This window comes from Dermochelys coriacea, chromosome 5 (assembly GCF_009764565.3).
Source record: "Dermochelys coriacea isolate rDerCor1 chromosome 5, rDerCor1.pri.v4, whole genome shotgun sequence".
Lineage (NCBI taxonomy): Eukaryota > Metazoa > Chordata > Testudines > Dermochelyidae > Dermochelys > Dermochelys coriacea.
In genome coordinates this window covers 69300206-69314092 of record NC_050072.1, presented here as the reverse complement: position 1 = coordinate 69314092, position 13887 = coordinate 69300206, and the positions used below count along the sequence as shown (strand labels likewise).

The window sequence follows — 13887 nt, the reverse complement described above, 5'->3', positions numbered from 1 at the left end:
TAAAAACAATTATCTTACATTGTAGATAAATCACCTGCAAAAAAAAGTCTGGATGAGAAAACACGGGTGTTTTAAGTTACTAAATTTAAAACACAGAAAAATTAAAAAGGTTGGAGAGAGGACACTCAATGGCTCAGAAGAGTGATAATGAAATATAAAACTTTTCTTCTGTCTCCTGCTCCCACTTCAGATTGATGCACTGGGAAGCAAGATGTACCCAGAGGAAGTCAATATAACGCTCCCCAATTCTTATTTGGCTGGAGCTAGGAATTTTTCATCCCAGTGGGCGTTTTCTTTTCTCTAGGCTGAACTCCATTGCAAGACTGTCAACCAGGCAGATTTACTTTTTAGGTTGCACAGTCCCACTTAAAATTCCTCCTTAGCTGACTGAATGTCAGCTCAGAAATTGCCACATGATGTATTTAAAAGTAGGTAGATGCATTGAAGTGCCACTTGGGGTAAAGAGCAGCCATTGTGTAGTTAAGGAAGCTCATATCGTAGCTAGGTCAGTGGTTTTCAACCTTTTCTAATGTGGACTCCTAAAAAATGTCAAATATAGGTGTGCACCCTTTTGAAAATCTTTGACATAGTCTGTGGATGCCCAGGGGTCTGTGGACCACAGGTTGGTAACCACTGTTCTATGGTAACAACAGCCTTTTGTGGGTCCTTAGACGTAGTCTGCAGACCCAGGGGTCCATTGACCACAGGTTGAAAACTACTGATTTAGGTTCATTAGTTCTGAAAGCTGTTTTCCCATGAATAGAGCTCTCTCATTATGCCATCTTTAAGCCTGACATGAGAGAATCTTTTAATGCAAAGACTTTTGAACCAAAAGATGCCTCTGTTTCTTTTTGTGGATTGTTTTCCAAGATTAGTATTGGAAAAAAGCTGCTCCTCCTCTCTGAGGCTGCTGTCATGTGGAATTCTGCAGGGTTCCATTCCATCACCTCTCTTGTGTAACGTGTATAGACAGTTTTTGAGTGCATTAGTCTGGAGACTGGGCTATGGTTTTTCAGTACTATGATGAATCTTGATACAAGGCTTTACCTCTCCCTCACCCAGTCTTATTCAATGTCTGTGTAAGATTTGGGAAAGAATGGGCATTAGCTGGCTGAGGCTTCGACTAGACAAGACCGAAGGGATGTTAATTTGGTAGGGAAAGAAACCAGAGGATATAGCAAGAATTATATCATGCCCATTGAGGGGGTGTGTCTGTTATTCACAAGTCAAATTCACAAACTAGTATTCTTGTGAAAAGTGGGTGCCTACTTGACATCACTGAAGTCCTCTATCCATAGAACAAAGAAAAGGAGTACTTGTGGCACCTTAGAGACTAACAAATTTATTTGAGCATAAGCTTTCGTGAGCTACAGCTCACTTCATCGGATGCATTTGGTGGAAAATACAGTGGGGAGATTTATATACACACACAGAGAACATGAAACAATGGATTTTATCATACACACTGTAAGGAGAGTGATCACTTAAGATGAGCCATCACCAGCAGCGGGGGGCGGGGGGGAAGGAGGAAAACCTTTCATGGTGACAAGCAAGGTAGGCCATTTCCAGCAGTTAACAAAAACATCTGAGGAACAGTGGGGGGTGGGGTAGGGGAGGAGAAATAACATGGGGAAATAGTTGTACTTTGTGTAATGACTCATCCATTCCCAGTCTCTATTCAAGCCTAAGTTAATTGTATCCAGTTTGCAAATTAATTCCAATTCAGCAGTCTCTTGTTGGAGTCTGTTTTTGAAGTTTTTTTGTTGAAGAATAGCCACTCTCAGGTCTGTAATCGAGTGACCAGACAGATTGAAGTGTTCTCCGACTGGTTTTTGAATGTTATAATTCTTGACGTCTGATTTGTGTCCATTTATTCTTTTACGTAGAGACTGTCCAGTTTGACCAATGTACATGGCAGAGGGGCATTGCTGGCACATGATGGCATATATCACATTGGTAGATGCGCAGGTGAACAAGCCTCTGATAGTGTGGCTGATGTGATTAGGCCCTATGATGGTGTCCCCTGAATAGATATGTGGACAGAGTTGGCAATGGGCTTTGTTGCAAGGATAGGTTCCTGGGTTAGTGGTTCTGTTGTGTGGTGTGTGGTTGCTGGTGAGTATTTGCTTCAGGTTGGGGGGCTGTCTGTAAGCAAGGACTGGCCTGTCTCCCAAGATCTGTGAGAGTGATGGGTCATCCTTCAGGATAGATTGTAGATCCTTCATGATGCGTTGGAGAGGTTTTAGTTGGGGGTTGAAGGTGATGGTTAGTGGCATTCTGTTATTTTCTTTGTTGGGCCTGTCCTGTAGTAGGTGACTTCTGGGTACTCTTCTGGCTCTGTCAATCTGTTTCTTCACTTCAGCAGGTGGGTATTGTAGTTGTAAGAATGCATGATAGATATCTTGTAGATGTTTGTCTCTGTCTGAGGGGTTGGAGCAAATGCGGTTATATCGTAGAGCTTGGCTGTAGACAATGGATCGTGTGGTATGATCTGGATGAAAGCTAGAGGCATGTAGGTAGGAATAGCGGTCAGTAGGTTTCCGATATAGGGTGGTGTTTATGTGACCATCGCGTATTAGCACGGTAATGTCCAGGAAGTGGATCTCTTGTGTGGACTGGTCCAGGCTGAGGTTGATGGTGGGATGGAAATTGTTGAAATCCTGGTGGAATTCCTCAAGGACTTCTTTTCCATGGGTCCAGATGATGAAGATGTCATCAATGTAGCGCAAGTAGAGTAGGGGCATTAGGGGACAAGAGCTGAGGAAGCGTTGTTCTAAGTCAGCCATAAAAATGTTGGCATACTGTGGGGCCATGTGGGTACCCATCGCAGTGCCGCTGATTTGAAGGTATACATTGTCCCCAAAGGTGAAATAGTTATGGTTGAGGACAAAGTCACAAAATTCAGCCACCAGGTTAGCCGTGACATTATCGGGGATAGTGTTCCTGACGGCTTGTAGTCCATCTTTATGTGGAATGTTGGTGTAGAGGGCTTCTACATTCATAGTGGCTAGGATGGTGTTTTTATGAAGATCACCAATGGATTGTAGTTTCCTCAGGAAGTCAGTGGTGTCTCGAAGATAGCTGGGAGTGCTGGTAAGGTAGGGCCTGAGGAGGGAGTCTACATAGCCAGACAATCCTGCTGTCAGGGTGCCAACGCCTGAGATGATGGGGCGTCCAGGATTTCCAGGTTTATGGATCTTGGGTAGCAGATACCAGGTTCAAGTTCTAGGGGTGTGTCTGTGCGGATGTTCTTGTGCTTTTTCAGGGAGTTCCTTGAGCAAATGCTGTAGTTTCTTTTGGTAACTCTCAGTGGGATCAGAGGGTAATGGCTTGTAGAAAGTGGTGTTGGAAAGCTGCCTAGTAGCACACACACACACACACAAAAAAAAAAAAAGCACAAGAACAAATCCGCACAGACACACCTCTAGAACCCCGACCTGGGGTATTCTATCTGTTATAGTACAGAATTCTAGACAATTACTACTTGTAATATAGCTCAACTCCACGCTGGGGAATAAAAAGACATTTCTATAGTTATTTAGGATTTAAGGTTCTTAAGGGTTTAGAGGGTTTAAGCCTCATAGGGTATGTCTACACTGCAGTTAAAAATTGACGGCTGGCCTGTGTCTGTTGACTCGAGCTCATTGGCTTGGACTGCAGGGCTATAAAATTGTGGTGTAGATGTTTGGGTTCAGGGACCATCCCGCCTCATGTGGATAAAAAATTTTATGGAAGATTTTCAATAACAAAATATTGCTGTGTTTCAGTACCTACTGGCAATAAAATGCTTTCATAATTTTCAAAGGTTTTTTTAATGGTTTCAAGCTTTGTAAGAGAGTCCAAAGGTCTAAGTTTCTGTCTAGAAGCCTCATTACTGCACAAGAACACAACAGTTGTGACAGGTAATATCAGCAATATGGAGAAGATTGATTTCACTCACTTTGATTACATATATCAAACAAGATCAGATGGTAGCAACTTTCTGTCACTATTCAATAAAATTGTTTCAGGCTGGTAATCTAATGGAGAACAACTCCATAACCTACTACCAACCCTCCAAATTACTCAGTCCCTCTGTGAAAAATTATTTTTTTTTTCTGTTTGGTGGAAATCCTGTATTGGCTCTCATTGATTCAGTCTACGAAGTTTTGTTGATTCCTTCTAATCCACATAATTTTAATGACAATATTTACTTTTTTTAACATGTCCATACTATGATACATCTGTTGAAAGATTATTTTTTTAGAGAAGATTCAGCAGGATCACATTAGTTATATGTCCATAGATTGTTTACTACCCTTTTCTCCCAGAATTGTAATTTTTTTAGAAGCCCAATTTGTAAGTTCATATAATTGGTAAGTGTGAGCAGAAAATTTTTTTGGCTTCTGCAGTTGGTGCACTTTAAGTGATTTAAAACAGTTCCTGTTAGTTATTGCATATTGAATAATTTCTTGATGACCAAGTAATATATTACCACCAATTTTCTCTTTGAAAAATTTTAACAGCAGTAAGACATTTAGGATGAATATCTAAGATTACATTGCCCATTTTTCAGAAGATCCAGCATGTCCAACACTTGATCCTAATTTAATCCACTCCCATATTTTAATGCAAGCTGTTTTTAAAATGACATCTGTTTTGTTTAGCAAGGGGAGATGTTTAGTCTCTTCCCTTAACCATGCTTGCTTGCATTTCCTTTTTCCTCGATAAATCCTTTGCATAAATGATCAAGACGTGTCTCTAAGGGGACAATTTGAACATTAAGAATTCCTAAATCTCACTGAGTAGGATTTTATATTCAATATTTCTTCTTGTTTCTGTTGTTGTTGTTTAATTTCATTTAAAATAGTAGTAGTGTTTTAAGTTTTGAGTGCAATTATATAAGCTGCTGATATGGAACATTGTACATATTGGTGAACTCAGAGCTCTAGAAATTGTTGTATTTTAGTATGTCTAATTTTCTTCCCCATGTGTCCTCCAGCTTTTTATATGGCGTTTTTCCCCAATAATTCACACCACATGCACTGGGACAACTTCTGAGTCCCAAGTCTTAGCCAGCAATGTGCAAAGGATATGTATGGAGAATGGGATTGTAGATTTTGTACTGCTGTGTTTTGAGATTTGTGGTGACAGTTAACAAGGCAGGGGTCTAATAATTTTCTTGTGGCAGAATAGAGAACTGAACTTTTGAATGTTTCAAGTTGATTTATATCATAACAGTAACATAAAAGTCCAGTGTAGATTTACATATGTCTCTTGAACTACTAGTGGTACCATTTGTTTTTATATAATGCTGTTTGAATTCAGATTATCGAATTCTACATGCTGGCATCTATTTCACATATGTTTATTTATTACGTTAGATTTGCTTAGTATTGTATCCCAGGAAAAGTTTACCACACTTTCAGTTTTACTGGCCATTATTTTATTAGTTTTGCCAGTTTTTAGTATTATTTATCTAATTACTGGTAAGTGTATATGATATTCAATAATTCATAGCTGTTTTATTATTTTATTTATTTTAGCATCTCTACAATAAATGGGAGTGCTTTGTAAATGACATTATTTGATTATGATAAATATGAAGGGAAAGCACTGAATTAACTATTATTCTTTTAGGACAAGATTACCACCTTGAAATCAGCCCTGAGTAAGAGGCAGTATGTAGTTGTATTGCCCCAGAAGCAGAACATAAACAGAATTGTGACTAAAGAGTCGCAATTTGGTCACTGGTTCCCCCTTGCTTAATGTTTTTTTTATGTTAACATGTTAGATAAACTGATCAGAAGTAACACTGGTGTTTTTTGTTTTTGAAAGTTTTAAAAATCTATTTTGGTATGACAGTAAAACTGAGGTATGTAATGAAAGAATTTTGCTGAATTTTCGAATCATAACTGCGTGAAGCAAAACAAGCCTAAGTCTTGGATTTATCTACAATTAGACAATCCTGGATGTGTCATATTATAACCAGTCTTTTTACTATAACCCACTAACCCTCGCTGGAACTCCAGCATCAGGAGTATACTGGTTTCTGTAAGAGTGGGAAAGTTTACACTAATTGTGAATGTCCGCCATTCTAACATGTAGTCCAGAACCAGTGAGGTGCTTTGTATTGTTTCTGTAGTAATTGAAAGGGAAATTAAAATTGTGTGAAGTCCAGTTGTTTGAGGTTTACAGGTTTTTTAACTCAACTAATATCAAACATTTTAATAATTTCTTGCAAATATTTGTTCCTATGTTAACTTATAAAACAGATCCAACTTCAGAGATGTTCCTCATGCTTTCTTTGAGTAAAGCTATGGAACATTTAATTGCTTGCACCCATTTTCATGGATGCATGAACTTGCTAGATGAATACCATCAGAGCAGTTATTTCTGCAATTATCCTTGCTCCTGTTTGTATGCACCCCTATACTTCCTGAATTGTCTGTGGCTGCATGGGGGTTACAGTCCTCTCCCTGGCAAACAAAAGTTTAAAAATAAATACCCGAACGGGGAGTCAAACTCTCAAAACTCTTTCATCAAAGTATCAAAGTTTGCTTTAATTCATGGAGCCACAGCACTCCTTATGAAGACTGCCAAATCTTGCTTGAAGGAGCAGTGAATGAAATGAGTATGGGTGGGACAAGAAGCCCATTTATTTATTCTTAAATAAATACTTCATATGTTTATAGTTTTTATAGCATTTAGGGAGTCATTAAAATTGGAGATGGAAAAGATTTCTCTGTTAGTTATAGCCCACTTGTTCATTATGGTACATTTCAAGTGTCTTTTATAATGTAGTTTTAAATGACCACTGTGTTTAGAAACTATTCCTCGGCATGTTTCCTGATAACCATCCTGAATTTTCCTTTGCTGAATTTCATCCCATCCTATTTATAAACTCTTGGAGTATCATCATAGACCCAGACAGAGATCAATTATTTTTTGAAAATCCACATTTCTTGGTCAAAGTATAGGCAAGATCTAGACTCCAGAAAAAATAATACAAAAATAGTAATAATAATGATTGCAATGATAATACATAAATAAAAAGATTTTGTGGTCCATTGAAAATCATCTGGTGTCCAGATTTGACCCGTGATCCGCCTATTGATTAGCCTGGACCCAGATTTTTAGAGGTATTCAGGCATGTAGGAGTTGATTTTTAATGGAATTTAGGCTTCTATGTGCCTAAATCCTTTTTGAGAACGAGCTTTAGGCTCCTACAGGAGTTAGGTGTTGCAATGCTGAGTGCAGTAATAATGCCTGAATACCTCTAAAAATCTGGACTTAAGTGTCTAGATAATTAGAAGACTTATATCATTGAAGCACCTGATAACCTCCCAAGTATTTATGGATTTAACCTCCACACATCCCAATGAGGTAGGGAAATTTCATTATTCCCATTTCACTGATGCAGACCTATCACCCAGAGGAATGAAGTGAATTGCCCAAAGTCAAACAAGCCAGTTTTCTGCTTGTGCCTTTAACCACAATATCATCCTTCTCCCTCAAATAGGTGTACACTACTACCCATCCAGGCTCCTAAATCCTCCTTAGTAACCATGTAGACAAGATACACCTATTTATTTATCTTCATTTTTTTGATAAGTCATCCCACTAGACAATCATTTTTATTTCTCTTCTCTTGATTCACACCAAGTGTGTCAACCTCTTTCTGATTGCCCACCATCTTAAGTCAAACATTATAATGTTATGCTGTTCTGCCATTACTGCTTTCCAAAATTTTCCTAACATTATATACCTTTGTTTTGACTTATTTTTTTCCTCAGTGTATTACTTTGCATTTAATGGGATCATTCCCATTGAAATTCCAATTGCTGCTTTTCATGTTATTTATTTGTTTCATCACATTCATAACACACTTTCCTTTTTTAACATTAAGTTTTCAGACTTTGAACTTAAATAGCGGATTATTCCACTAACTTTCAGGAGTTAAAACTTTTAGTTGTTCAAGAGTGTTTTCTGTTTGGCAATGTATATTTCAATTGTTCTTTCTAATTTGCTGAAGGTTTTTGTTTGTTTAAATCATTGCACAGGACAATTTAGCTGATGTAACCTAATGTACAATGATGCTTTGTTGTGAAGACAGGGTTACTTGCCTAATTAATTGTGCTGGCCAAGAACAAGAAAAAAAAGTAAAGCATTTGTATTATTATAGGTAAATTAACATATACCCATATCAAATCTGTGGTAAATGTTTAAAGGGTCTGCTTTTAGTACATTAGAGGGAATTACACTGATATTTTGATAGCAAAAAGAACAAAGATTTTCTTTTTAAAAACTGCAGAATTAATTGAACTGATGTATAGTAGATGCTTTTTTAAAAAAAAAAATCTATAGAAGCAAAATCCTGTTTGCTGTATTCATTATTGGTTTCTGAAATAAGCAATGTTTTATTAGTGCTGGATCTGGCACATGCCTGGATATATGATGTGCAAGCTTTTCCTTTAAAGAGCAGCTGAATCATGTTTTCTGCTGACTCTTACTGAAAGCTGTAAAGGAGTATGAGATTTCTCATGTTCCCACTTCAGGATATAAACAGTGTAACTGCTCACAGTAAAGTTACCACAGAGCTCTTTTTAAGCAAGCACATTTATTCTTAAGGTAAAAGCATTACATAGAAAACGTATTTAAAACAATCAAAGAGTCTACATTCATGCTAATAAGCTTGCCAGAGATCACCCCAACTCCCAACCAAGGCCTCTAGCAGGTGAACAGTGCTTCAAACCCCACCAAGGGGTTTTTCTATGGTCACAAGTTGACAACAGTTGTTAGCTCAGAAGAAGCACATTCATGAAAAGTTTAGTCCCCTCTTTATAAAATCTGGGTCTTTAATCTGGGATAAGTAATTTGTAAACTGTGAGTTTCTTCTCAGGGCATAGCTTCAAAAATCTGGGTTTTTGCATAACTGTAGGATTTTTCATTTGCATACACTTCTCCCCAGAGATTTCCTGGGAAACCCACTTAACTTTAAAAGTTCACATTGTTTCAAATAGTCCTTTGAAGCTCATAACGCTTCCTAGGTTTTACATTAGTCAGAACTTCTCTCTAGAGATGTTACTTACAATTCCACAATAATACAAAGAATCATTGAAATGTAGGGCTGGAAGGAACCTCATAAAGTCATAAACATTAACATTTTTGTTACAATGAACTCATAGAGAATCATAAAAAGAAAAGGAGTACTTGTGGCACCTTAGAGACTAACAAATTTATTTGAGCATAAGCTTTCATGAGCTACAGCTCACTTCATCGGATATACAAAGTAATATACATTGGAAAACATGTTCCCAACTATACATAAAAAATAATGGGGCCCAAATTAGTTGTTACCACTGAAGAATGAGATCTTGGGGTCATTGTGGATAGTTCTCTGAAAACATCCACTCAAGTGTTAGCAATTGTTAGGAAAAGGATAGATGATAAAACAGAAAATATCATAATGCCACTATATATATGCATGGTATGCCCACACCTTGAATACTGTGTGCAGTTCTGCTCACCCCATCTCAAAAAAGATGTATTAGAATTAGGAAAGGTACAGAGAAAAGCCACAGAAATGATTAGGGATATGGAATAGTTTCCATATGAGGAGAGATTAAAAAGAATGGGACTGTTCAGTTTTAGAAAAGAAATTAAGGTGGTATATGAAAGGTCTATAAAATCATGAATGGTGTGGAGAAAGTGAATTAGGAAGTGTTATTCACCTCTTCACATACACACGGGAAACAGGGATCACCCAATGAAATGAATAGGCACAGTCAACATGAAGAACTTGTGAAGTCCAAAAGTATAACTGGGTTTGTCATAAAAATAAAGGGAAGGGTAACCACCTTTCTGTATACAGTGCTATAAAATCCCTCCTGGCCAGAGGCAAAATCCTTTCACCTGTAAAGGGTTAAGAAGCTAGGGTAACCTCGCTGGCACCTGACCCAAAATGACCAATGAGGGGACAAGAACATCTGAGGAACAGAGGGGGGCAATAAACATGAAGAAATAGTTTTACTTTGTGTAATGACCCATCCACTCCCAGTCTTTATTCAAGCCTAAGTTAATTGTATCCACTTTGCAAATTAATTCCAATTCAGCAGTCTCTCATTGGAGTCTGTTTTTGAAGTTTTTTTGTTGAAGAATTGCACTTTTAGGTCTGTAACAGTCTTTACCTAAAAGAATAAATCAGATGTCAAGTATTATAACATTCAAAAGCCAGTTGGAGAACACTTCAGTCTCTTTGGTCACTCGATTACAGACCTAAAAGTGGCAATTCTTCAACAAAAAAACTTCAAAAACGGACTCCAACCAGAGACTGCTCAATTGGAATTAATTTGCAAACTGGATACAATTAATTTAGGCTTGAATAGAGACTGGGAGTGGAAGAGTCATTACACAAAGTAAAACTATTTTTCCGTGTTTATTTCCCCCCCCACTGTTCCTCACACGTTCTTGTCAACTGCTGGAAATGGCCCACCTTGATTATCACTACAAAAGGTTCCTCCTCCACCCCCCCACTCTCCTGCTGGTGATAGCTCACCTTACCTGATCACTCTCATTACAGTGTGTATGGTAACACCCATTATTTCATGCTCTCAGTGTATATAAATCTCCCCACTGTATTTTCCACTGAATGCATCCAATGAAGTGAGCTGTAGCTCACGAAAGCTTATGCTCAAATAAATTTATTAGTCTCTAAGGTGCCACAAGTACTCCTTTTCTTTTTGTGGATACAGACTAACATGGCTGCTACTCTGAAACCTGTCAATGTGTATCTATATTGCTAATAGGTAATCTGAGGGATTTGATCAAAGTTGCATGCAGTTGTACAGTAGTGGCAAAGATAGCAATAGAAAAACAGTCGAGTCTCAACCACTAGATCACACTCACCCCTAAAAAGTCAGGTTTTATCTCTGTCTGATGTTTTAATGCTACTATTTACCCAGGGATTCTTGTATACAAAGTGTTTTACACAAATGATTTTTGTGCCACAAATTTATTTGTAGTGGGGAAAGCCAAGGAAATTCCTCTTTCTAAATTAAACGTTCTCTAGCTCAAAATTCAACAACTTCCATACCAGATGATGTCTCTTTCCTTATGTCTAATGTGTTCTTCTTTAGTTTGCATCATTACTTGGTAAATATATTACAGTATGTTATTTACTTTGGTCTATACTTTCAAGAACTTTACATGCATTCCTTCTCCTGTTCGTTCATTTTCTTTCTTTCTTTCTTTCTTTCTTTCTTTCTTTCTTTCTTTCTTTCTTTCTTTCTTTCTTTCTTTCTTTCTTTCTTTCTTTCTAATCTATCAATAGTAACTCCGAGTTTATAGTACTTTGCTAAATACCTTCACCCCACCCTGTCCTGTATAATATGACATATGACAAATGTGGTTTATAATGCATGGTAATAGTTGTTAATTACATTACTTCCCTCGTCTTTTCAAAGTACACTACTGTAGCTCTTGGGAATCCTTAATAGCATTTATTTACAACCTTTCTATGTCTTTGGCCCTTAATTGAGTGCTTTTGAAAGATTTGTGACCACTTCTAATTTTCCTTGATCTTGTTGGGGAGAGATGCCTACAAAGAATTATTTAAATGATTGAGGTTTGGCTGTTTTATACAAATCATTGAGATCATAGGTGGATCATTTTATGTGAGGTATAAACAAAATTTAAAACAGAGTGATAATTTAACCAGACAGTGTATTCCTTTTCTTTGATCTTTTTTGTCCTGTATTTAATTATGACAAGAGAAAAACAAGCTTTTTAAGTTCTGCAGTCTTTATAAAACAACTTTCTTTTATTTATTTGGTGACTTCAGTAGTTTGAGAATGTTTCAATAACAACTTTAATTCTATGGATTTATTCCAGTAACAACAGAGATGTGTGACCTTTATCTACCTGCCTTGTATGTTCTTTAAAGGATGTGTAGATATAATTTTTTTTATTGCTTAAGAAAGAGAAAGTTATTCTTGTTTTTTCCCCTACCCCTGGCCTTACTAAGTAGAGGAAATTTCCCAAATTGCATGAGGAATCAGTCCTCTAAGTGTGTAAAGATATGTCTTAATAATGCCTCCCATTATCTCAGACAAATGTCAAAATTGCTGTTCCGGTACGGTACCCCACAGAGCCTGAAAATATGTCATGGTCTGTGACCTTGTCAGCTGTCATAAATTAAGCAAAATTAGTTCTAGTAAAAACAAAGCAAAGTTAGCTGTAGCTCACGAAAAGGTATGCTCAAATAAATTTCTTAGTCTCTAAGGTGCCACAAGTCCTCCTTTTCGTAATGCTAAACTAGTGTAACTGGTTGTTTCTGAGAATTGGTAAGGGGATACAGAATCTTTCGTCACTGGACTTTCACCACAGTTCAGATATAACCTATATGAGAAGTTCTCAAAAATCATGATAATTTCATGACTGTTGGTGACCTAAGTAAAATGAGTTCATAGTTTCCTTATAATTGCCCACAAGTGTGTCAATTAATGCCATTCTCAGTAAGGAGGACAGAAGTGATTGGCCATGGAGACTGAAGTTCTATCTCACAGGTGGTGTTTCCTCCAGTTTAAGGCTAAGGCATGGTTGATAGAGCAGTGAATCTAAATCACACTGCCATTGCCCGTGCTGTACATCTTATATGGATAAACAGATGTCTTAAGTCTCTCGGCCTGGCGGTCCACAGGCACTAAAATTATTTAAAATTTTAGAAACTACCCACAGTGTAGGTGCTGCAGTCATGGTGATTATTTGGTAGGGGAAGCTGTGGTGATAAGAGTGTCTTCTTTTGGATAATATTAAAAAGAAAAAAACCACTACACAGATCCCTGAGCACATATGACACTTTTAACTAGGAGTTATGTAGCAGTGTCAGCACTGGTATCTCATGCTAGCCATTTAAATTGCAAATTACCTGTTGTTTCCCTATATTTGATGCTGTAAGTTAATCACCATTTTTCATACCGGAATTATTATTAGGTGATGCTGATACTATTTAAAGTTGTGTTGCATTTCAGCTTGTGGTCTCTTGTTCAGCAGGTGTATGTGAAATGCTGTTTGGACTCAGATCTTCTAGGTAAAAAGTGCTACTTAAAGTTATAGAATTATTATTCATCAATATGTGGGAGTTGATGTACCGTAAACCATTTGAAACACCATGCTCGTATGCCACATCCATGTGTAAAACTATATGTAGGTTAAGAAAGAGGGAGAGAAATCTAGCTAAATTGTCTTTCTTATGGATGCAAAGCCCAGAATTGTAAGGAAAGTAACGAAAAAAATGTCATATGCAGTGGAGCTGTAGCCATGTTGGTCCCAGAATTTTAGAGAAACAAGGTGGGTGAGGAAGTATCTTTTATTGGACAAACTTCTTTTAGTGAGACAAACATGACTATGAGCTTATATAGAGCTCTTCTTCATGTCTGGGAAACGTATAGAGTGTCACAGCTAAATAAAAGGTGGAACAGATAGTTTAGCAGAAGTAGTTAACATTCAAGGTGAAATGCCCATTAACACTCCTGCAGTCATAGGGAGGAAGGAAAGGTGGGGTGTGGAAGGCAGCTTGGGGGGGCAGGCATTGTTAGTTGATCATAGATTGTTGTAATAAGCTGTAAATCCAGTTTGTCTATTCAGTCCATGATTTTTAGTGTCTAGCAAAGTTATGAATTTAAGCTCACAGGCTTTTCTTTTGAAGGTGTTGTACATGTCCTTTGAGGATGATGACTGAGAAGTCAGATATGGAATGATCGCTTTGTGAAAGGTGTTCATCTACAGGTGATACAGTGTTTGTCTTTTATCGTTTTTCTGTGTGAGTTCCTTTGAAATCATAGTGATTGTCTGGTTTTACCCACATAGTTGTTCCTGGGGCATTGAGTGCAATAGATGAGGTACACC

At 37.5% G+C, this 13887-nt stretch overlaps 1 protein-coding gene across 9 annotated transcripts in view; it reads left to right on the top strand.

Moving 5' to 3' along the window:
- FBXL17 (F-box and leucine rich repeat protein 17) overlaps positions 1-13887 on the top strand; it is a 478686-nt gene that overhangs the window by 289491 nt on the left and 175308 nt on the right. Inside the window, exon 7 of one of the 9 annotated variants that reach the window (XM_038401593.2) lies at positions 13688-13754. The exons of the other annotated variants lie outside the window; for them this stretch is intronic. Coding sequence (XP_038257521.1) covers positions 13688-13739 — 52 coding nt within the window. The 3' untranslated portion in view covers positions 13740-13754. Of the gene's footprint in view, positions 1-13687; positions 13755-13887 lie in introns of those variants that run through there. 9 annotated transcript variants of the gene reach the window in all.